General features: G+C 38.8%; 1 protein-coding gene across 1 annotated transcript in view; it reads right to left on the bottom strand.

The window, feature by feature from the left end:
* The window catches only part of LOC306843373 (uncharacterized protein), a 70,876-nt gene that overhangs the window by 26,384 nt on the left and 19,596 nt on the right, over positions 1 to 24,896 (bottom strand). The window contains exons 3-13 of the mRNA XM_079374823.1: positions 20,350 to 23,356; positions 16,785 to 16,961; positions 16,580 to 16,703; positions 15,813 to 15,906; positions 12,691 to 12,777; positions 11,963 to 12,079; positions 9,644 to 9,742; positions 6,991 to 7,139; positions 3,681 to 3,819; positions 2,985 to 3,107; positions 2,498 to 2,689 (exon numbers count right to left, since the gene is read on the bottom strand). Of these exons, the coding sequence (XP_079230949.1) occupies positions 2,498 to 2,689; positions 2,985 to 3,107; positions 3,681 to 3,819; positions 6,991 to 7,139; positions 9,644 to 9,742; positions 11,963 to 12,079; positions 12,691 to 12,777; positions 15,813 to 15,906; positions 16,580 to 16,703; positions 16,785 to 16,961; positions 20,350 to 23,356 (4,308 nt within the window). The remainder of the gene's footprint in view (positions 1 to 2,497; positions 2,690 to 2,984; positions 3,108 to 3,680; positions 3,820 to 6,990; positions 7,140 to 9,643; positions 9,743 to 11,962; positions 12,080 to 12,690; positions 12,778 to 15,812; positions 15,907 to 16,579; positions 16,704 to 16,784; positions 16,962 to 20,349; positions 23,357 to 24,896) is intronic.

Below are 24,896 nucleotides of genomic sequence, written 5' to 3'. Positions count from 1 at the left end.
TGGCGAACAAGAGAAACTTCTTTCAAAAAACACAAAGTTTGTACTGACCCCAAACTTTTGAACAGGAGTGTTATATTTTAGAGCAAAACTAGATTTCCATTTACTACAGAAAAGTTTTACATTTGCTACAGATATTTCCATAATGTTTTAAGATTTTCTAAATTCCCATGACTTTACCATGAATGAAAAATCACAATTTTACAATTGTATGATTTTTCATGTTTTCTGAGACAACAGAAACATTTCTCAGTCATTCATTCATTCATGTTGTATGAACAGAGTCCTGTGGTTTCGCTCAGCCTCAGCTGTCAGCATATCCCTTGTGTTTGATGACCACAATCCACACTGGCCGGCTCATCAGCCGTGTTCGGATCGGTTGGTAGGCAACACATTCAAACAGTCAGTTTCTAAATCTGGGATGAGCCAATCTGTCATCGAAGACAAATCCAAGTGTGGCCACTTACAGAAAAACAAGACAGAGAAGATCACACACCCATATGCATATAATGCTCACACAACGCCTGTATAATTTTATATCATGTATACACAACCACTAATGTGGTTGAATTCATTAGTCTAATCAAAAGCATGAAATGACATGCCCAGGAATGGGTGTGAAAGGAAAGGTGGCGTGAATAAGCATTCATGTAAGCCAGTCAGATGACGCCAGTGAGTTCCACAAGTGTAATCGCGCATCTTAACACAACGACACTGCAGTGCTGAAGACTAAAGAGGATAAATGCGTGCTTCGTCAGAGACTGATCTAGTAACAGGCAGTTGTATGTAAACTAAGCCAGCAAAAACTTTGATTAATACACAAATACACTAACAGGGCAAAGGGTCTATGTTTGGATGATCTGATGAGTCAGTAAAGAGCACTATGATTATGATAAAATCTGATAGCGGTAAGCCAACTGGACCATCTGTCCCTGCTGGGGCTCAGGGGGAAACACTGAAGACAGGCTGAAGCGTACAACACTCAGCCAGTGTCACTGCAGAGGAAAAACACAATGGTCTGATCACAGAGACAATCGTGCGTGTGTGTTTGTGTGCGTGTGAATGTGAATGTGTTTGTTTGCCAGACATCACTGACAGTCAGGGATTTCCGTAATAGCTGGTGCTTTAGAAACACTGTATTTTCTTCAGAGAAACTAGAGTCTGATGGAAAAATACATGAAAAAGTCCATTTAAATCCTCTAACCCAAAACTTTGATATCAATTTATCACTGGTTGGGAAAAAGATGAGCAAGGTGGGACAGGCTTTCATTTGCAAAAGTCTCTGACTATAATGGTTATGTCTTCTGACTATAGGAAGATAACAGTTTAGTTAAACAACAGAAAACTAAAATCGAATTAAAATGAAAAACTGTTCAACTGTTCACTCTTAAGCACTAGAGGACACAAGACAAGGTTTCACAACCTGGGGGTCATGACCCCCACCAGGGGTCGCCAGAGCTACTTAGGAGGTCGTCGATCCCACTTAATTATAGGGAAACTGCATTTAGACTTAACAAAATTTTGAAACTAAATGAAATTAACTGAAGCCACGTTCATTTTTCAGAAAAGAAGAAACGTGTTCTGTAAGAACAACCTATGATATGACTTAAGATATGACAAAAACAATATATAAAAAAGAAAAATCAGGGAATAATACAGCAAAAGAAAATAGAAGTGCAAAATTTATATAAATAATGAATTATATCTGGCCAAACAAATATGCATTGAAGAGTGGAAGACCGCTGGTGCACATCTACACTGACTAAACTTCACTAGTGAGACAGGTTAGAATGATCACAAATTGATGGATTTATGTATCAAGGTAATAATTCTGAGCAATTTACACACCTTATAATTAGAAAGCAGTACTGGAACACTGAGTAATCTCTTATTATTCACCAAACCAATACCTAGTAAAGCCTCAAACAATCTAGTACATATAATTAAAGGGATAGGTCACCCAAAAATGTAAATTCTTTCATCACTTACTCACCCTCATGTCATTCCAAACTTGTATGACTGTATGATTGAACACAACACAAGATATTTTCAAACTAAATGGAGGTCCAAACAACATTGCACCCCAGTGACTTTTTTTGTATGAAGGAAAAAAAACACTGCTCTTCTTTTGTGTTCCACGGAAGAAAGTCGGTCATACAGACTTGGAACTATATGATGGTGAGTAAATGATGAGTAAATTCTAATTTCTTGGTGAACTAATCTATTTCTAAAAGAAATCTGACAACGAACAACATTTTTAACAAATCATCTCTAACAAATCTTAAAATCTTCTAAAACTTCTTACCACTTCTCACACACTACAATGCAATTACAGAGAGAATACAGCTAAAGGGTGTTCAAGCTCTATACCAGTAGCACAACAAATAATGTAATGTAAAAAATTAAAAACGTAAAAAGTGAGCCTAAGTTGGAAAAATAAAAACAGAAAGGCAGAGAACTCCAGTGGGGTTCAAATTATGAGCAACTAATGACCACTCACCTTGTCAAAGAACTCATAGAGTCGAACAGTCTTGTCAATTTTATCCTTGGTTTCTTCTACTCGCTGGGAGAAATCATGTAGATGGACCCAGAATGAGCGTACTTTCACCTCGTACACCTGCAGCTCTGCAGAAGAGACGTCTTCCCACTTCTCTAAGCGCTTAAGGAGAGCTTCTCCACTCTTACAGTGCTCCTGAACACACACACACACCCAGAATTACACAGTGAACTGGTATGAAAACAGAGGGTGCGACTGAGGTGACTACATTTGAACAGTTACAAATGCTCTTGAAGCTCATGTTGCCATAATAAAGCAAATGTTTGACACCTGCTGTAAAATATTACCTCTCAGTTCAAATAAAAACATCATAAGACATTTGTTGAGAAAATATGAGAACTACGGACAAAAAAAAAAGAAACAACATACAGACACTGTGGCAGGGGGTAAAAAGCGCTATGTAAAACAAGTTTAATAAGAGTTGACATACATATGCAGCTGTGTAAAATTCTCTGAAGACAGTCTGTTTATGATGTAACTGCTCCAAGGAATCTTCCAGCTCACTCAGTGTCTGCAGGCGAGTCTCGCCCACTTCTTCTATCCACTGACTCACCTAAGAGACAACATATACATACAAACAGTTATTCCTGCAACAGTCCAGCTTCACTCTGTTAGTTTCACCCAGAACGACACTTATTTATGCTCGTCATTCTCTGTGAGAGTAGACTTTGACAGTAGACTGAAACATAAGCACACAAACACATCCTTCACGTGTCTGTCATCTGATACAGATGCTATGGTGCTAGATTACACTTTCTCATGATGTGCATGAATGTGTGTGTATGCTTGGCTAATCTGTTTCAGCAGCTTCCACTATAACTTTGCCAAGAGGATTTTTTCCCCTCTTTATGCCTGCTGGGCATCATCCATTCAAACAATTAGAAGAGTAAATCACCAGGTCAGTGTGTAGCTTAGTAAGGCTGTTTGTGAGTCAGTGTGCTTGTGTGCAGTTCTTAGTCTTTATGAATACACATTGAACCTGTGGTTGAATATGAGGCATAATATTTAATATAATGTATGACACAGGAAAGAATAGGTAACCACTTGCTGAGTCTCATACACAGCTGTTATTATCATCTGTAATGAATACAGTTCATAATAGAAAGTGAAAAACTTTAGTCCTCACCTCTCTGAATCCCTCTTCCAGAGTCTTAAACTCCATTATGAATTCCAGTTCCTGTGTGCATTTGTTGGACAGCATCACCAGTCTGTGAACCAACTCGTCCACTTGGTTGTAAAGACAGCCTGCACACTCGATGGCATCTCTAAAACACACACACACAAACAGGATTTCTTTAGTTATTAAATGTAGTCTACATATTGTCTTGAGCTTGTTTCTAATCCCTGAGAGAAACTCCAAGCATCTGAGCTTGGAGAAAACACTGACTGCAGGACTCAAATCTCATTGGCTGAGACACTCTTGTAGAACTCTCGTCTCATTGGCTAAGACAGCCTTACAGGTCGTATTGATTGGGCCGGGCTTTTAGATTTTGAATGTAATTAGATGTGCAAGTTCGTTTTACTGAACGGTCTGGCAATGGGAGACAGTATTGAGCAGAGCAAGAGTTTGTGTGTGTGTGTGTGTGTGTGTTGTATGCGAAAAGAAAAAGACTATAAATGAGAGAAACTATGTCAACTATGTCACTGAATGTATACAGTGATGCTGTACAAATAGTATGTGTGGAAATGTGTTTCTTTAAATTGCGAGAAAAAAAAAATTGAAGTAAAAATGCATTTAGTGTATCTGTGTGTGTGAATTGCCAGCATTGTGATACATACTGACAGAGCACACTGTGCACAGCAGCAGAGGCTGATGTCTACTGGATGATTTCATCACTACTGTAGTTCACTTACACAATACTGTATTGTGCTCGAGTCAAACATTTGTCCAACACTTCCCCTCAACAATATGCCAACTAACTTAGCCAAAGAGTGATCCTCTCTTTGATCCAAACAACACCAATGTCAATATTAGAATATAGAACTATTTTGAAGAGTGCCAAATTCCCATTTGACGGCCAAAATACTTATCAAAGCAAGTAAGACTCAGTAATGCAGACAGACATGTGGCACATGCACAACAACACAGCCATACTGAACTGTGCCCCCTGCTGTTAGATACACATATTAGCATTTTAAAATGAAAGTCAAAAGTTATTTTAATGTTTGGAGTTTGACAGCCCTAGTTTCTATTCAATATCAGTGTGTGAAATAGAGCTGCGACAGAGTTCCACAGAAAAAGAAAAGTTAAAACGGGTTGGAAAGTAAATGATAATTGAATTTTAATTTGGGGTGAACTTTAGGGATTCGGTTGATGCAAGTTCAGTGTTAGAACAATCTGAGTATTACACACAATGAGAGGCAAACTAGTGACCTCAGAATCAGTCCAAAACCCACCCATTATTCACAGCACACACCCAGAGCAAACACGGGCTATTACAGCATGCAGGAGATATCAAAGACATTCCAGCAAAAGAGAATAACAAAAGAGTGAGTGAGAGAGATAAGAGTCTAAGGATTTATGAAAAATCAGAAGCCTTCATTATAAGCTCCATGAAGCATTCATAGCATGTTGAATAATTGTGTTTGGTAGAGACGAAATGAATAAACACATTTGTGACTAATTTGCTGTTTTATAAATTATTTAATTGAATTAAATGTTATAATATACTACTAATAATTAGAAATAATACACAACAATAAGCACTAATAAAAATATAGCCAAGTATTATTGTTATTAAACTAAATGTTATAGTTTCTAATAATATATATATTTTTAATAGGGATTAATGGTGACATTATTTTGATTATTATTCTTATTACTATTAATACTATATATATTATACAGTTTGAGAAGGACTATAGAGAGGAAAAAAAGAGGAATAAACAAGATAAATGTTCCTATTTATGTATATTTGAAACAAAAATCAGCAGGTTGGAGGACCACCGGTGAGTAACATCATAATCATTCCAGTCAATAAAAAAAAAAAAGCATGGGGTCATAGTTCCCCTTTTGTATCCAAAGGAAGCGTTAAAAAGACAAAGTCTAGACTGAGAGGGATTATGTGTGAGGGAAGAAGTCAGTGTCATGAAGACAGAAAAAGGGCTGGATTTGTTCACTATTGTCAAGCACTTTAGACTCAGTCACACCTGTCAGATTGAGCCCTTTGTGTGTCTGTCAGCATCCAGCTGATGCGTTTGTGTGTGAGCAGCTCAGACAGCTAAGGTTTCATTTTGGCATTCGTTAGACAGCAAATGAGCAACTTGAAGTACATGCACAGCCTATAAACTATAATTTCACCTAATATGAAAGGCACAAAAGGGAAGGAGATGACAAGGCTGACAATAAATCAGGTTACAGAATCAGAGAGGCTGGCTTAGATTCTTGCCTCTTGCATTTTTAATAAGTAGATGAAGACTGTGGGAAACCTAAATTCAAACCTTCCCTCTCAATGAGCAACCCAACGGGTCTTTATCAGCAGAGACCCTCACAAACACCAAGCTTGAGTGTTAGTGTCTGAGCAGGAGGCTTTGAAAGTGTGCTCGAGTAAGCCAGTGCAGACATGCCTATGTGTTTTAAGCAAAGTCAAACAGGAAGCAGCACCAGAGCTCTGCTGCATCCAAACCATACTGTTATCAGAGACAGACACATGCGCATACTGGTGTCTGTTTAGCTCTGAGATTATGTGTGTATGTTTCAGGATGAAATGATTGTGTGCAGATAAAGACATTTCTCTTGGCTCAGATAGGGGAAATAACATTCACACTCCCTCAACCTCGAGCTGAACCCAGCCCTGATCATCAGAGGTCTGAACATGCTCTCCCACGCTCTCAACACTTTTTTGTCTCTCATTATCCCTCTCTTGTTTGTCATTCTTCTCATGTCTCTCATAATTGTACAACTTTGTTCCAAAACCTAGTTAACCTATTTAGGCTGCATCCTTACTGGTACTTCATTGGTGGCTCGTTTGTAATGTTCTACATAGGCAGGAACTCACATTAATCAATTTTCAATTGATTATATGAAAAGGACTTTCATAATGAGAATGCATATTACATACAAACTTTATGTAAAACAGTCATTTATAGTCACTCTTTTTATAAATACCTGTACACTATCTTTATTTTTGAAATAATGCTTTTGTTCCGTAAGGATGCATGAAGTAATGGCTGCTAAAATTCAGCTTTGCCAACTTAGGAATAAAAAAAATACAGTTTTTATCGTATTTCTGATCAATGTATAAGTATTCCTCTTGCATTTAATGTATATATTTTTTTCAGTGCGCTTGCTAGAATGTATTCTGGAATTGCCTTTTCTACAAAGGACGTCATGCTGCCTTTGACCAAAACATGTTGCCTTTTGACAGCATAATTAAGTTGCCTAACTTTTGTGATGTGTGCAGTAGGTTAAAGGTGTCTGTATGATATTTTCTCACCTGTAGTCCTCTGTCAGACTGACACTGGTCTCCTCTTTTCGCAACCGGGACAGAGCAGCTCCTCCCTCCAGCTGTAGCCGCACCAACCTGCTGTCCTCCAGAACAGTCCTCATCAACTCTCTGTACCTACACAATAAGATCTGTGCCTCCTACAAACATACAAACACACATTCGTTACTATAAAACACAGACACTCCTCTACAGCTCCACAGATTCCCATACACCTTATTATTACATATACACATCTACTGTTCTCACTGAGTAATGTCTGTCTATTCTCCAGCACAAACACACACCCCATCATTATGTCCCTGTCTCACAAACTCCATCGACATGGAGATTAATACCTGCGGTTTCTGGAGCAGCACACATTACCTGTACACACTCTCACGCACACAGGCATTATTATTCATTAGATGATATCTACACCACCTTCATCTAATACCACTGTTTTTAGTCTTTCTTAACAACAATAAAAAAAAAAAGTGTGTCATGCACTTTATATACTGATCCCCTTTGGTGTAAATACAGCATAATGATTATCAAAATATTCTGTAGAAATGCACACAGGAGGTGTATTTGTCAGTAAGCATAAGTTGCTTATTACATAAGACTAAGTTGGCTGGTCATCTGATTTCAACACAACAGACCCGATGAAGGGGTGAACCTTTTTTTTTAGGCCACTAATATGACTGGAGTCATCCTGTGTAAGTGTACACTAGCATTCAAAAGATAGGGATCGGTATTATTGTGAAATATTACTACAATTTTAAACTACCCTTTAAAATGTAATTTATTCCTGCAATGGCAAAACTGAAATTTCAGTGGCTCCAGTCTTCAGTGTCACATAATCCTTCAGAAATCATTTTTAATATGCTAATTTGGTGCTTGAGAATCATTTCTTATTATTACTTATCAATGTTGAAAACAGTTGTGCAGGTTAATATTTTTGCAGAAACCAAGATACATTTTTTTCAGGATTCTTTAAACGAGTAGAAAGCAAAAAAAAAAAAAAGTACTTAGATATTATTATTATTAGAATTTAAACTGCGTTGTCACTTTTGATCAATTTAATGCATCCTTGCTGAATAATCTTTAAAACAACAACAAAAAAACTTGAACTTGAACGGTAGTGTACATGATCTTAAACATAGTCATCACAAGTATTGATACTTTTTTGATATTTTCAGGTGTAAAATGTTTAAAATGGTTCACATTACTTGGCACACCTTTATGTTTTTGAAAATTCCCCGACAAATGTACTGTATGTACTGAAACCACTTCTGAAAGTGGTTCTTGTTAGCAAACAAGGGATATAAATTAGCAAAACGTCAGACAAAAAAATGGTCTGTAATAGTGTTTGGGGTGTGATACTTTTTTGGGGGTGTATGAATCTATTTGTGTGTGTACCACCCAGAAAAGCATCCATAATACCTACCCAATGATGCAGACGGTGGTCTGACCACACTATGCCAAGTCTATAAGGCGCTAACAAGAAAAGGTTATATTATACTCAATAACCACAGGGACCTTAACTAAAGCCTTTTTAAAGTGAATTTGAAAAGTACTCAAAGTGATAAAAAGCTCATTTTACTATCTTACGTCTATACCCTAATTAGTGTGTGTGAAGTGGAATGAAACTGTAGAGCAATTACATGAATTACAAATGTCAGTGGATGTTTCTGTTTTAAAGTCTATTTGCAGTTTTGTTTACAGTACTGCTTTAAAACTCTTCATAGACACTGTATAATGAACTATTAAACGGATGAAAAACTGAACGTATGTGAGGTTTATGTGAAAATACAGGGAGAAAATATCTCAGAATTACAGTGAAAAGACATGAAAAAAGAAGAGGGCACACATTCAGATTAACGGAGGAACAGAAGAGAAAGGAGAAAGGGCTGAGAAATGAGAGCACAGGCCGAGATCTAAGCATCACTGCTTCAACAAGAGGGGCTGTTTTAGCATTCAGGACAAAGTCAAGCAGATATCCATACCCTCAACCACCGGACCCTTTCTGCCTCTCCACTCTACTCTTCAAATAAACCCTTGGTAAGTGATTTTAAAGATGGCTTCAGATAAACACTCCTCTGGGAGATCATTATTTCTCCTGAGGCCCTGTTTTTCCCCAGAAGCCTGTGGATAAAAAGGTCCTTTGTGACCTCCTCTGACAGCCAGAGGTCAACTCAGTCAAAGCCTTGACACACTAACCCCAACCACACACAAACTGAAGTCTATTTTTCAAAACTAGACATCTCTTCTAAATAGAACAGTCTTTAAATCACCGTAACTGGAGACCAGTCCCACTGCTCTACTTCATGGAAATAGAATAGAAGTCTCTCAGACTCAGAATAGAAGATTTTAGTGCCATGGTGATGCCCTTCAGTAGATCACAGTGGATCACAGACAAAGTACCCACAATATATATTCCTCAAACAACAGAGCATAGAAACACCTTGGGTTCGGTACATAGGTAATGCAAGAACTGAAAAAAATGTATACCTTTAATACAAGCTGCTTTAGATAAAAGAGCCTGCCAAAATATATACATATACAGCACTCTCATTCTGGACAGGGCTAGGACAAAGCGTTTTCTGTGAGACTGCTCAGCTGAGCTGCTTTTAGAAAAGTATTGTATTAACTGTTGCAGTACCTCTGCTGTAGGTGGCAGCACTGTGGACTCCAGGTTGCCTATGGTGTTCTGAAGCAGGTTCACAGCATCCTCACAATGGCTGGTCAGCTGCTCCAGCCTCTGAAATATAACAGAAAGAAATATAGGGAAAAAAAAAAAAAAAAAAAAAAAATGTTGTCAGAAGTGGTACAACATATGTGACTGCACATCAAATGGATTATAAATAATTTATAAGTTAAATGGCAAATATAACAATTGTCCTTGGCAGAGTGATCATTTTAATACATTTTCATTATAGCTGCTTGGCTTATTTCTGTATTAATCCATATTAAGGCTGGAATACAATATACAAAATTTATATTAATCACAACTGATGCAACATATGCAAAACAGGTGCACGACAAATACAGAAAACAATATGTGTCCTAAATTGGCTAAAAATATAAAACATGTTTTATATCCTCTGAATGAGTGAATTCAGGGTAAAAGACATATAGCATATTCCAGCCTTTAGTCATGAGAATTAGGGGTCGACCGATATGTGTTTTTCAGGGCCGATGCCGATACCGATTATTACAGACCAAGTAGACCGATAACCGATATATTGAACCGATATATATGTCTGGTGCAAAAATGAAAATGAATGTCAAAATTAAGAATAACAAGGGCTCTGACAAAAACGGCCTTCCCTAGTGTTGGTTGCACTTCTTACTCTTACCCCATGCATTCATCTACAATAAGGGTAATATATAAAGAGAGAGTTAAAAGTGGGGCCACTGTATGCTTCATGATTAAGCCTATGAATACTAAATACTACAGCTAAACAGCTTGGGGAAATGTAAGTATTTGGCTTCAATAATTTACATGTTAGAAATGTATGTGTAATAGCATAACCTCTCATAATTCTTCATTAATTATTTTCGGTTGACTAAATCATAACCTACAAGAGGTGACTATTCAATTCATCATCTAATGCACATCAGTTGATTAATTTAAAAAGCGCAATGTATATAATAAGTGTAAATAATTTAATTGTCTTCATAGCTCCATTGTAGAAGTTGCGAAGAAGACCGCAACTATTTTAATGAAACTATAACACTAATAGCCTGTTATAGGCACACTTGGTTCAATAGCCTATTGAAATGTCCCAATTTCCGTCATCCTAATCTTGGCCTATGTGACAGTAACTTAATCTTGGCCTATGTGACAGTATCTTAGTCTTGGCCTATGTGACAGTAATTTCCATTAGTTTTCATTTACAGAGCAGTGCAAATGAAGGCATAAAACATTGATTTAATTTATCTTTTAATCAAATGAGAGTTGAACTATTTTTTGGCAAACAAATGTTTACTATTAAAATTAAAACATGTAAGAAATAGCTTATTGTGTGATTGTTCTTTTAAACAAAAGTTGTAATAATTGTAGTAGCATTAGTAAATAAACCGAACTTTTATTTTGACGGGTTGCCATGAGGACCTCTTAAGTTTCTGTAGCCCATTTATGATATGACGATCGTTTTACTCAAACGAAACAGTCAAATGCTCATGAAGTAACTCTCAGAGCAGTTCTGGGGATGATGTTCATGTATTTATGTCCTCATTTAGTGACATGGCAGATGCGGAAAACGCCGCGAGCGTGCGCACTTCAGTGTGTGTGTGTGTGTGTGTGTCAAAACCGCGCGCCTGTGCCTTTCACATATACAGAGACACGCCGAACATGCAGAATTCATATTTAAATAGTCTTTTTGCAGCTTAATGTTTACAGATAGTCCATATCATGAGTCGATTTAAGTGTACTGACCTACTTTTGATTAATTCATCCAAACTTTGACTAATTCCGTGACTCCGCGTTATACAGTAAATGCCATTTATATGACTGGATTCCGCGATTCCCCCTGCGTTTCCCCCATCTCGGAAACCATAAAGATAATATTGTTGTTTTTACAACTTCAGTGTAGTGGATTGTAATTTATTGCAACTTGAGCAACGTCTGCTGCTGCCTTTGAGAGAGAACTGATGCGCTGATGAAGCAGCACCAGTTAGCAAGCGCTTTCGGTGTGAGAGCGCCTAGTCTTCCACGTTGATTGGTCGGACTCCTGACTCTCAACAAATCAGATGCGTGGTGGGCGGAGACTGCTCTAGGCCACAGAGTGGTGAGTTCCGACAGGCTGCATCAGAGCCAAATAGCGCGTTTCAAAATTAAATAATTTTATCGGCACATCGGTTTTGAAAATGACCGATGCCGATTATCATAAAAATGCTTAATATCGGTGCCAATAATCGGCCAGGTCGATAATCGGTCGACCCCTAATGAGAATACTGAAGATGATAATTTTCTCACCATTCTGAAACAGATCCAGCTGCTGTGGGAATAAGGGAAAGTGCCTTCAAACTCAGTGGGGAGTTGAGCGATGTCCACATGCTTATAGAGAGACTTGAGCGATGTCAACAACTCCACCTGACAGATGCCAAAATAACACAACAGTCAGGTTTAGCTTCTGCATTAAAGGGGCCAAATATGGGTTGCAGTGCTATCATAAACACTTCAGATGCCACAATGGCTGTTCTAATAGCTTAGATAGATGTCTAGGCTACATTATCTATTCAGCTGTTATGGCATTCTCAACTGAAGCACTTTCCTCCGTAACTACAAGAGTCTATCTCTGGCAGTCTCATTTGTGTCATGCACATGCAACGTCTCAGTACAGACAGTTGTGCTTTAAAATAGTCATCTATTTCTCAGAAAGTGCAGAGTAACTATTGGATGCAGTTTGTTTCTATAAGGGGGTCACTGCTCTGGAACAAAACCATTCAGGTACGTTTTATTAGAGGATGTTTTTCTCTTTTCCTCTAGCCCTAAGTAGAAACCTTCAGTAAACTGACATTGTTCTCCAGGAGCTTTGTTTTCCTCTTCTATAGTGTAAACTATGGATTTATGTTTGTATTTTCCATCCTCCAGCCCTCAACATGTGGCACATAACACAGATGTTGACGTCTGCTGTTATTGAGTTTTACTGTGGCTGTAAAGTCAGGGCAAGTTACAGGTGATGGGTAATATTTCTGTGTTACCTGTATAGAAGTGGTTTTCTCCACACGTAGAGCCAGATCTCTGTCGGCCAGCAGCAGTACTGTATGGATGCATCCCGGCATAGCTTCCTGTAGAGATTGAACAGACTATATATCACAGATAGCACCAAGAATTACACAGTTCACTGACTAAACCAGTGTTCCCCGTCCAACAGACCAAAAATGCTTTTGCAGTCATTTAATAAAACTTTTTAAACATAATTTTATATATATTTCTATTGATAGAGACAGTATTTGTACTATTTGACTATTCCTTAAATTCACAACCCAAAAAGTATAGAGTGGAGACTTGATATTCTTCAGTTGTTGACTGGTGGAGACAGATCTGAATGCGAGCTTGCAGTCGATTGTTATAAACAAAATGTTTGGAAAACTTTAGCATACATCACCAGAGGAAAGTCTGTTGTTTCACCGGAAGATCAAGTGATTACCTTTTGATTAACAATTGTGGCATTTAAAAAAAAAAATGCAAAAATTGGAACATGAATGGATATATTGTAAGATCGATATGATAAATAACATTTAGAAAATAAGCAGGGTGAATTACATGCCAACTTTCAAGCCTTCTGTCAGTGTGAATGAAACGAGTTGTATGTCCCATAACAAAAGAGCAGAAAAACAACACCGTAAAAACAGACCAGAGAAGTCTTTTATGCCATTTGAGAGCTGTTTTTGTCTGTTTCCTAGCATGTCATCATGCATACTGATCATGCAAGCATTATCATGCCATCATAGCCACATCTGAACAGAAGGAAGAAAAGCTTTGCTGGAATGAAACAATAGCATATTTACTAAGGAATGTTCCAGAAACATCAACAAACTCTTCAGCACTGAGACATAATTACCGCTGATATTTACTGCCTACGTTCTTTTCACTTTGCTTTTTGAATGTATTAAAATAATGAATACTTGGTGAGGATGGATCAGGTTTCCAGTTTTCCCCTGTCTTGTGGGGGCCAAAGAGAGGGAATGATAAATGTGGGGACTGTTCCATGTTAACAAAAGCCTGGCAGAGAACAGAATATTTTGGGATTATACTTTTTTATGAGACTGATAAACTAAACTCAGACATGTGTCACAACTCCAACAACTATGAATATATACATTACTGCTCGAAAGTAAGATTTTTTAAAACATCTATTCAGCAAAGATGTATTCAGTTGATCAACAGTGATGCTAATATATATTTAAATAATCAAATTAGCATATTAAAATTATTTCTGAAGGATCATGAGACATTGAAGAATACAGTAATGGATGCTGAAAATACAGCTTTGCCATTACAGGAATAAATGAGTATTGAAACAGAAAAAAGTTTAATATATTTAAATCATAAAAAATAATTATTATATTATATACTTACAGTATATATAATATAATATTATATTATAAAAAAGTCTATTTTTGATCAAATAAATGCAGCATTTGTGAGCATAAGAAACATTAAACAAATCTTACCCACCCTGAACTTTTTAATGGTAGTGTAAACCAGGTGAAACAGGTTGACAAATTTATATTGTTGATGAAACTCCCATCCTCAAAATTCAAATCAAACATTTCTTATAACCAAACCATTACTATATTGTTGCCAAATCAGTTTATAAAGCAAAAGAAAGTCAATTTCTTGGTTGGCCATGATTCAAACTTATCTATTTGAATACAGAGGCCTGAGGGAAAAGTGCAATTGTCAGCTGAAAAGGACATCAATAATAAGATGATAGTATCAGTGGAGGAAGGAGAGCCCGTGTCTGTTCCCTGAGGACCGGTCGCTGAGCTACTGCATTCATTCAGACAGATCTCATCTGTCAGTGTTAGCACTGACCCTGAATACATTGAAGGGTGCTCTAACGCGTGACGTTCACATAGTTTAGCAGCATATCATCAACAATCTCAAAAGCATTCAGTAAAGCCACCTTTTCCACAAGACAGCACTTGTATGCTGTTCATCATGGATTACAGATACAGATAAAACATCAAAGAAAAGAGAGAAAAAAATGAAGGAAAGGTCACACAGGGAATTTCTGCAGCTGTGCTACAGCTCAAATGAGGATGATGAAAACCTCTTCTAGAGGCCCAGTGCTATTTAAAACAACACTGTCATTAAAACCATTCTCAATTTTACTTTTATATTGCTCATGTTTATTGCTCTCTATCTCACTCAGGAAGTCTAAATGGTGAAGTCAGCATTGGCACATCCTCAATCTTTTAGAGTGGGGCAGGTTGCAGGCAGGAGAAGAAAGCTGAATTAATCTGCATTAAGGTCCATGGCACAAACTCTAAATTCACTTCCATAAAATGTTCTCAGGAATCAAGATCCTGCAGTATCTCTGAGGGATTATTTACTGGTTTCTTTACATCCCTCATGTAAATAACTTCTGAGGTGATTCAATCAGTTCACTTGACTATTTTTTACACTCTAAGGCCACTCGGATGAGATAAGCTATCCACTGTTCATAAAGACTCCAAGTAAATGTATATAATGATGAAATCTGACAGGATATAATGTTTGTGTTCTCTACTGCCACCCTGGCCAGGCTACACTTGTACAAGATGAACCTTTATTTAAGAAGAGATTAAATCTAAGTAACTAACTACTGACAAGCAAGAATCCAGGCTCTTCATGTCAAAAGTTGATGTATTCTATAAAATAACCAATCCCAGATGAGCAAAGGAAAGCCAAACCCACCTCCCTCTCTCTTTTTCTCTCGTGCAAGTATGTCCTATTGTGTAATTGTTTCTGAATGCAACTATTTATTTCCACAGCTGGTAAATCATAGTTAACATTTATGATGTGCTGTTTTTATTTGCCTTGTTTAGCCAAAAATGACTGATTCTGTCGATGGAAACTTTTCTCAAATCTTTGCTTTAGTTTAGTAAGTTGTTTTCTGAATTCCTCAGTAGCAGATGTCTGGTTGAAGTTAAATATCAGGATTCAAGGCAAGTTTGCATTCCATTTTGTTTTGAAGCAAGTCTGGGAAAGGAAACGCCTTGGGGATGTGAACGGTGTGTGACAGTTCTCTGTGTGTAGGATTCTCTGGAGGTTATGAATGAATGGCAGACTTATGTTTGCGTTATCGCAAATCATACCGTCAGGGTGTTCTTACCTGGAGAATGTTGAAGGCTTTAAAGAGGGCGGGGACTGGAGAACACCTGCGGGCATCCACCAGGACAGTCAGTCCCAAAGCACTAACTTCCTTCCTGTGTGACAAATTAAGGTCACATATTTTATGAAGAATGGGTAAATAAATCACACATACAATTGTGTTACTCTAAATACAAAAACAGCACAGGTTGATAAGAGTAGAAAGGTTGTTATCTAATACACTGCAGTGAAAACACCTGCACTACCGATCAAAAGTTTGGGGTCAGTAAGATTTGAATTTTTTTAAAAGAAATTAATACTTTTAATCAATAAGGATGCATTAGGTTGATCAAAAGTGCCAGTAAAAAAAAATTATTTTTATGCCAGAAAAATATTTCTATTTCAAATAAATGCTGTTCTTTTGACATATTGACATATTTGACAATTTGATCTATTCATCAAAGAATCCTAAAAAATGTATCATGTGTTCCACAAAAACATTAGGCAGCACAACTGTTTTCAACATTGATAATAATAATAAGAAATGTTTCTTGAGCACCAAATCAGCAGATTAGAATGAAGGATCATGTGACACAGAAGACTAGAGTAATGGCTACTGACGCCGATTCAGATCTGCCATCACAAGAATAAATTACATTTCACTATTTGAAAAAATTACAATTAGAAAAGTCATTATGCCATAATGTTTCACAATATTATTGTTTTTACTATACTACAAACTTTTGAATGGAAGTGTGCACCTTGATTAGAAGTAGAAATGTAGTTTACCTGAGTGTACTGAAGAAGTAGACCATGATCCGCACCAGCTCTCCACTATTGCAGTTCGGATTCAACCAGATAGTGTTTCTCATGGTCACTGTCACAACGGCATGGCCTGACTTATCTCTTGTTCCTAAAATTAATTTCAAAAGATGAGCTTTTGGATCAAATTTATGGAAGGACCACATTAATAGCATTAAAAGAAAATCCTCACCAGGCAAACACAGCACTCCTGAGCTCAGGACATCAGGATTGATGTCATGAGCCTCACTCTGGACAGGCTGGGACTTCTGGGGTATGGGCAGCAGTGGTGAAGAAGCTGCCGAGGGGTGTTCACTTTGGGTTTTAGCAGACAGGTGAGATGCAATGCTGCCTACTTCCTGACTGGATGCTGAAAAAAAGAAAGATAATTTCAACACAAACGAAACTGGTGAGCACACACAAACACCCAAACTGTAAACAAAGAAACCCATTGCATGTCAGTTTAAAATGTTTTCAATAGTCAAACTACAACCTGTTTTATTGTAGACAATAATACATCACTCAGTCTTTAGTAAGTCCACAGATACATTGATTTGATCAATGTGAGTTAGTCTTTATTGCAATGTTTGATTGCTCAGTAACAAAACTGAAGATATACTTATAGATGGCTGACTGATAACTATACAGTATTTGGCTGTAAACTTAAAAAAAGCTAAATTTCTGGGACATGAAACACAAAGCTATTCAGACTCTGAAAACACTGAGGTCTTTTCACATGACAGATCTCCTTACAAAGCTAGTAGATCCACATTCTCTAAATCCTCTATAAAAAAAAAACAGCAACACAAAGACGGTTAAATGGAGCATAAGCCTTTGCCCAATCTGTACCATCATGCAACTCGGTCTTCAAATCACACAAACATACAAGCTCATTTTAAGAATTCCAGGAATCATCCTGTGCATTGACCCATAGAGCGGCTTGGATCTCTGCCCCATATACCTGACAGCACGATAGGGCTCAGAGATAAATGAAGATCAGCTTCTGACTGTCATAAAACTAAAGTTTTGCTTCACTACACTGCCATGCACTGCTGCTGCTGTGCAGAAAATAGATACTGAGATCAAAAACAGATGAGATGGAGTCCTGGGAATTCCAGGAGTCGTAAAACAGCTTGCAAAAGGACTAGGAAAAAAAGTATAAATTGCTCTGAAGCATAATCTGGCTGAGATTGCTATATTTCAGAAGGGATTTGAGCTGGAACAGCTGAAGTGAGCTTCTGAGGAATGAAATCTAAACATAAATGGAATGTATTTCTTCAGTTAGGTAAAAGCTACAATAAATAAAAAAAAATATGAAAAAAATCCACTTTTTACCCCCACTTTCTCTTTGCTTTCTCTTTGTCTCCTTGTCTACCCAACATCCTCCTCGCCAGAGAATGCTCACATTGAGGAAATCGAGCGTATGAGCCCCCTGAGGAGCTGAGTGCTGCCCCAGACAGAGGGTCTTGGCTTCACACTCTCTCACCACAGTCTGGCCATGGGCCATGTCTTCAGCCTTTATTCTTCATGCATTTCTTTTCCTTTCTATCTGATTTTATTTTCTTTCTGATGTGGCTATGGACACTGAACAGTCAGACCACTAGGGACAACTCTAAAAGATGCTATTTATACTTAATATATTTCCATATGGCAGAAACATTCATTATTTTTATTGAAACAGAATAACTGCAATTACATACTGCCCAATGAATGTGTGTACATGTGTCTGTTGTAAAGCTCATACATCAGTTAATGCATGGTCTGGACAAGTCACAAATCAAACATTGCTCATTTTTGGAAATTTTATGGATCTTATCCATACTATCTAGTTCTTTAGTCAATTTGAAAAATATATGTGTGTGTGTGTGCGCGCGCATGTTCCATCTGCCCAGCTCATCAGCGCTCTTTCACAGACTGGATTCTCATTAATGTCTGTAGTGCTCTTCAAGAGGTTTTATAGATCTTACAAAAGCATTGTCCAAAGTTTCCTTTCAGAACTAAAAATACACAAGTTACATTCCCTGCAAACTGCTGACACTGAATATTTGAAGTTAACTTTTCAATTTATAGTGAATCCTATTCACTTGAAACAGTGGATTAAAAGAAATAACACCTGAAATCCTTTGAAAAATTTATAAATGATGAAAAGAATAAATAAAAAAATAGCAGACAAGCTTACCTCTTAGTGTGTATAGATACACCGCTGTATTAAAACTCAAAAAATGTTTAGGGTTTGTGAACCACCCACTAGGAGAGAAAGAATCAAATCTATCATAGACAAACTACCACAACAAACACACCATCATTTCTTCTTTCTGCTGTTCTTGTCTTCAAAGCAGTGTACCCCCCACCCGTTCTCCATTATTTAAACACTCCATCTATAACCCTCGAACACACACTTAAACATCCCCCTCTGATTATCCCCTGCAATTTCAGAGGTCCCACAGCAGGGATTGTGTTCAGGCCCACCCACCTCACCTCATATATCTTTCTTCACACCTGTAGCACACCTGAGCCAGGTGAGCACATCCTGGCAACCAAATCCTCTGAATGAAGAGGAAGAGGAGGTGGGACACTGACAGCAACCTGTGCAGAAACTCACAATGCGGAGGACTAATTAAAAAAGCTATGGTGCCCTGTACATGACATACTGGAGAAAAAATAATGATGTGGCCACGTATTAAGAATTCACTCCCACAACTTATTAATTTGTTGTGCTACTTATATAATACCCTTTAGTATATTGTGGGAACTAATTAGTACAACATAGCGTTGCTTTACTTAAAATGAGGAACAAAAGAATAAGTTGTGGGAACAGACTTGCTATTCGTGAAAGGGGCATCTTAAAAAAACAGATAAAATGCATGATGTATGCACATACAAGCAGGTCCTGATCACACAAAACACTCTGCTCAACAAATATCTAAAAATAGTTTAATCTAAACGAAATCAGGATTGAGTTACTAAAGTACACAAAGCAGAAATCCTGCACATGACCCAGGCTTCTCTTCAGCTGTTTCCTTTAGCAGTTTAGATGTGAAACGTTGTCGATCTTGGACGGTGTTCAGTGGAATTAATGTGTGTCTAAATTTGAAAACAAACCGTCTAGAGGCTGGAATATGACTTGCTACTAAGCCAATCCTTGTAAAGAGCCCAGTCTAAGTAAAACCAGAGCCTCCCACGCTTTTCTTTCAGCCTAAAGAGAAAGGGAGCTGTATCAGGGCATAGCACGGGCCATTTGAGAGCCATTTATAATTTGTCAGAGGCCTGAATGTCGAAACGCTGGAGCTAGTCTGCTAATCTAGAGTAAATATACTAGGTGGACACGGCAATGGATGAATGATGAAAAAAATGACTCGTAGTGAACAACTGCTGCAAACCACAGAGACAGTTTGGGAATTTGAACACAATTCATGCATGAAACACCATTAAATGAGCTAGAAGTGAATAAAAGAGGGGATTATAAGGATCAACATTAAAATATACTGATAAAATGTGAGGAAGAAGATGAAGCTGTGAAAGCAGGTTATGAATGGAGTGGATAAATAAAAAGAGAAGGAAGAGAAGCAGGTTCTTCTTCATCAGCAGAGGAAATCTTTAGATGCATCTGAAGCAGATACAAACTTAGATGCATCTGTTAAGATGAAGAAACAGGGATGGAGGCAAAAGGGGAAATGGAGGGGAAAGAGTGGGAGGAGAAAAAAGCATGTGGATAAAGTAAAGGTGAGCAGGATGGACTTTGGTAAAGATGACTCTACCTTGCTCTTCCTGCTGATGGTAATGGGTCTCCATGTCTGCTTGTTGCTGATGTCCTGCTGGAGAGCCATTCACAGAGGAAGTAACCTCATTCTCTTGCCTCTCCTCCTTTTCCCCCTTTCTCTCCTCCTCCTTTGTATTTTGCCCTTCTTCTTTGGTGGTAGGTGTGTCCTGAGTGTGCATGTGTCCATTTGTGTTCGGCACATCTGCGTCTGGATCAAGGACTTGATTGCATGCTGACTGGACCCTATTTTCAGAATAGCAGGTCACTATGGCCTCTTGCTCACTCACAGTAATGCCCTCGGTCTCCTCTTCCTCCACCCCTTTCTCTTTCTCGGTTTGTTTCTTTTCATCTGTTCCTACAGAGGAGCTGCCCTCCTCCTGAACTTGAATGTTGGAATCAGACTTGGGTGTGGCATCTACCAGACCTGTTTGAGCAGTCTCAACTTCCTCTGCCTTACATACTGCTACTATATCATTCTCTGTCTTGCTTTCTGTCACTCCAATGCTTTTCTTTTCTACCGTTTCTTCCTCCTTACAAGGTAAATTTCCCACTACTTCTCTTTCTGCATGTGCTTCTTTTGTCTGGAGTTCCACCTCAGTCTCATTGTTTCTGTCCTCGTGGGACTCTGTCCTCACCTGACCCTGTGAAAAAAGTGTAACCGGATCCCCCTCAGGCGCCGTGGTGACAGAGGCCAAAGCTACCTGTTCGCTTTGCGGAGAAGCCGAAACAGGCACACTTTCTTCCTCTGCACTCAAGCTATTATCACTATCAGATTCATTCTTGTCATGGTCTTCTTTTGTGGCAGAAAGATCATGCACTTCCTCAGGTGGTGTTTGGATGTGTTTGTGTATCTGACATGGGCTGTGCTCTGTTTGCTCAGTCTGTTTTCGTAAAGACACACTGACAGTTATAGGCTCAGAAACCAACACTTTGCAATTCTGCAAATCACAACAGCCTTCCAGGCCATGATCACCTTGGACCTGCTCAAATTCAGATACGACTTCTGCTTCTGCAGCAGGATCAAACACAACAAGTTTGATTTTAGCCGGAGAAACGTGTTCTGAGTTTTCCCTCTCTAAAGTACCAGACAACGTTTCATTCTCTGGTTGTAATATACTAGTTACTTCGCTGTCTTGTTGCTCCATGTGAACTGTTTTGCTGTCTGTTTGTGATACACTTAGCGGCATGCTGTACAGATGTGATGCATTGAGTGGTTTGCTATCTGGTCCAGATATATTAACTTGTTCACATTCTAGTTGTGATGTGTGCAATAGTTGGTTATCTGGTTGTGATGTGCTGACTAGATTGTTGTCTAGCTGAGACGTGCTTACTGGTTTAGCGTCTGTTTGTGTTGTCTCGATTGGCTCATTGTCTAGTTGTGATGTGTTGACTGGTTTGTTGTCTAGTTGAGATATACTTACTGGTTTATGGTCTGGTTGTGATGTCTTGACTGTCTCACTGACTAGTTGTGGCGTGCTGAATGGTTTACTGTCTGGTTGTGATGTGTTGACTAGTTTGCTGTCAACTTGAGATAGGTTTAGTGGTTTAAGGTCTGGTTGAGATATGCTTACTGGTTCAACATCTGGTTGTGAAGTCTTGACTGGCTCATTGACAAGTTGTGACATGCTGACCGGTTTGGTGTCTGATTGTGATGTGCTAGCTAGACTGTTGTCTAGCTGACCTATGCTTACTGGTTCAATGTCTGGATGCAGTGTCTTGACTGGCTCACTGACTAGTTGTGCTGTGCCAATTGGTGTGCAGTCAGGTTGTGATGCACTGACTAGTTCGTTGTCTTGCTGAGATGTGCTTACTGGTTTAACTTCTGATTGTGGTGTCTTCACCGTCTCGTTGACTAGTTGTGATGTTTTGACTGGTTTATTGTTTGTTTGCAATGTGCTGACTAGATTGTTGTGTAGTTGAGATGTGTTGACTGGTTCAGAGTCTGCTTGTGATATGTTATGTGTTGATGCATCAGAAAGTGGAGCAGTATCACAGTCAGAGTTTTGAGACACAAACTCTCTCTCAGACTCATGCTCAGACACACTGTCACAGGAGGCTGTACCTGCATCACAGGTGCGCTCAGACCCATCCACCTGCTGTAGTTGACGCTCTGCCTCTGCAGGTGCAGTGGGGGTTAAAATCACAGGCTGGTAGGTATAACTCAGGTTTTCCTCAATCAGCATGGCGCATACCATGCTCTGCGAGCATGCAACATTCTTCAAAAGACTCTGCTCTGGTTTGGCTTTAGGCTGAGTAGAAGCCACAGTCTGTGGTTTATGTAGATTTCTGTAGTTCATGCTAATGGCTTGAGTGAGAGAGCCCTTCTGTGGGGAAAAGCGTGGTAAGGAGATATCAGCTAGCTCCACATACTCTCCCTCCGAATCCTCTGCCGTGCTGGTAGAGCTCTGTCCACTGCTACCTTTACTGATCTCACTGAGAGTAGGGAGGAGCTTAACCCCCTTGCTCTGACAGTCCATCTCCCCCGATTGGTCCGTGGAAGTGTCAATAAAAATCCTACATTGTATGTCCCCAGGGTTGTCTTCTTGATCTATGTCTGAGTCCCTTTTCTCTCTGTTGGCAACTTCCTTGGCCACCCCTCTACTTTCAGCTTCTTCTGTAACTTTTGGGGGCCTGCTGATAAACTCCGGGTGAACAATATCCTCCCACGGTACCCTATAAATATCATTATCCGCTGATAAAAGACAGTGTTCTAGGGCGGCTTTTCTGACCACACTCCTCTCCCGGTTGATGGAGTCCAGCCAATCCATGGTGAATAGAGAGGTGTATGCTAGCTCTGGCACGTCCAGCTCCTCCACATGCTGCCCACTAGCTGCCAGACACTTCACCGTGATGCGTGGGGGGCTTTTGGGCGATGGCGTCACCTGTAAGTAGAAGTCGCTGGGCCGTAACACACGCCAGTCCAAAGATGAGAGCTGAATTATGATCTTCTCATGGATACACAGCGGCCAACCCTCATGACGAAACAGGAAACCACAGTATGGGAACTGCAGAGAAAAGAGAGAGGGAATAATCAGTCAGGCCATAAATAATTGTTAATTTAACTGTTGATAAGTTACATAGAAAGACCTGCTGGACACATTTCAGTTATCTTAAAAAATACATTCCAAATTTTAATATACTGCTATTAAAACAAATCTAGCAAAGCAGAGTTAGAGCCAGGATCTGTCAATGGGTCATCCAGTTAGACTATTATATTTGGCACATATAATTTTCAGGCCATTAAAACATGAAGATAAGACATGGTGGTTCTTTATGTTTTCTATGTTTCCCATTCTAAGTGAACAAAGTGACATACGATAACAGGCTTGTCTCTCATAGGAAACTACTGGTAACAACTAATAGCCACAGTTGACTTTGACTTGCTCAATGGGGATTTTAAGGAAAAATATGTATTGCAAAAAGTAGAATATATGCAATAAATTAAATTAAGGCAACATTCTGCCACATTTACCATGGCATGGCTTAAAGTGGACAGGGATTATGAGAGATTCTTTCTTGCTGAATCCAGATGCTTGTAGATGATTCAATGAGACAGTTTGCACAATATGCCCCTTTATTGTAACTCAATTTCAGAGAGAGAGCGAGAGAAAGAGAGCCCTGTAGTCACTCTGTACCCGGTTTCATTCATTTGAATGAATTCTGCTTGCAAAGTTTACTACAACAGAAGTGTACTGGGACACTAAAGAATTAGAAATAGCCTTGGAGGCCCGAAACAACTGCATAATTCAGTGGGTTTCTTCCTATATGCCTTGACAGTCATGTCAGAGACTGCAATACTGACCCTCTCTGTGTAATTTGATACAAATGTGCTTTCGGATATATCGGCGATGAAATGAATATTCTGCTTAAGTTGACTACGGTAGGCTGAAAATGACCCGTTTCCTTTGAAAAGCAGAGTAGGGCAAGGGAGGAAGGAGAGCTGGGTGTCCTTGTGCCGAAGGTAAGGGGGGGTGAAAGGGCTTTTTATTCACAGACCTCTCAGTTTAAGCTTCTGTTTCCCATTATTATATCTTCATTCACCTTGAAGCTGCAGCCCCCACCACAGAGGAAGAGACCTGGAGATACTCCACTGACCCCAGGTGCAGCGAGCAGCCGCTGTTCCCACAGGGTTCACGAGAGTATAAATGCACATTGACACACACACACGCACACACAACACTACAAAAACTGAGAACTTAAAGGGGGTATAAATAAAATGGTAGGTGTCCTATTAAAGGGTCTTTTTTTCAGGTGCACACTGGAACCATTCCAGCTGTCCTCTGGTTAGTGGTGCTGGCTTTCAGCTCATGAAACATCACAGATATTCCTTAGTGTGAGTGTGCAGAGTAGGGATGATGGGTATATCTTTTTTTCCCCCCAAAGAAATACAGAAGAAAATTAACACATTCCAAGTACAACACACACACAAAACAGAAATAGACATACAATGGTCACCAAGTACAATTTATACTGTACTCATGAGTATTTGATGATGGGTATTTCTGAGGTCTTTCTGTTGTCAGAATGATCAGAAGTCATAAAGTC

Source organism: Barbus barbus (assembly GCF_936440315.1).
Source record: "Barbus barbus genome assembly, chromosome: 2".
Classification (NCBI taxonomy): Eukaryota; Metazoa; Chordata; class Actinopteri; order Cypriniformes; family Cyprinidae; genus Barbus; species Barbus barbus.
The sequence above is the reverse complement of the archived record's forward strand: the minus strand, read 5'-3'. Positions and strand labels throughout refer to the sequence as shown.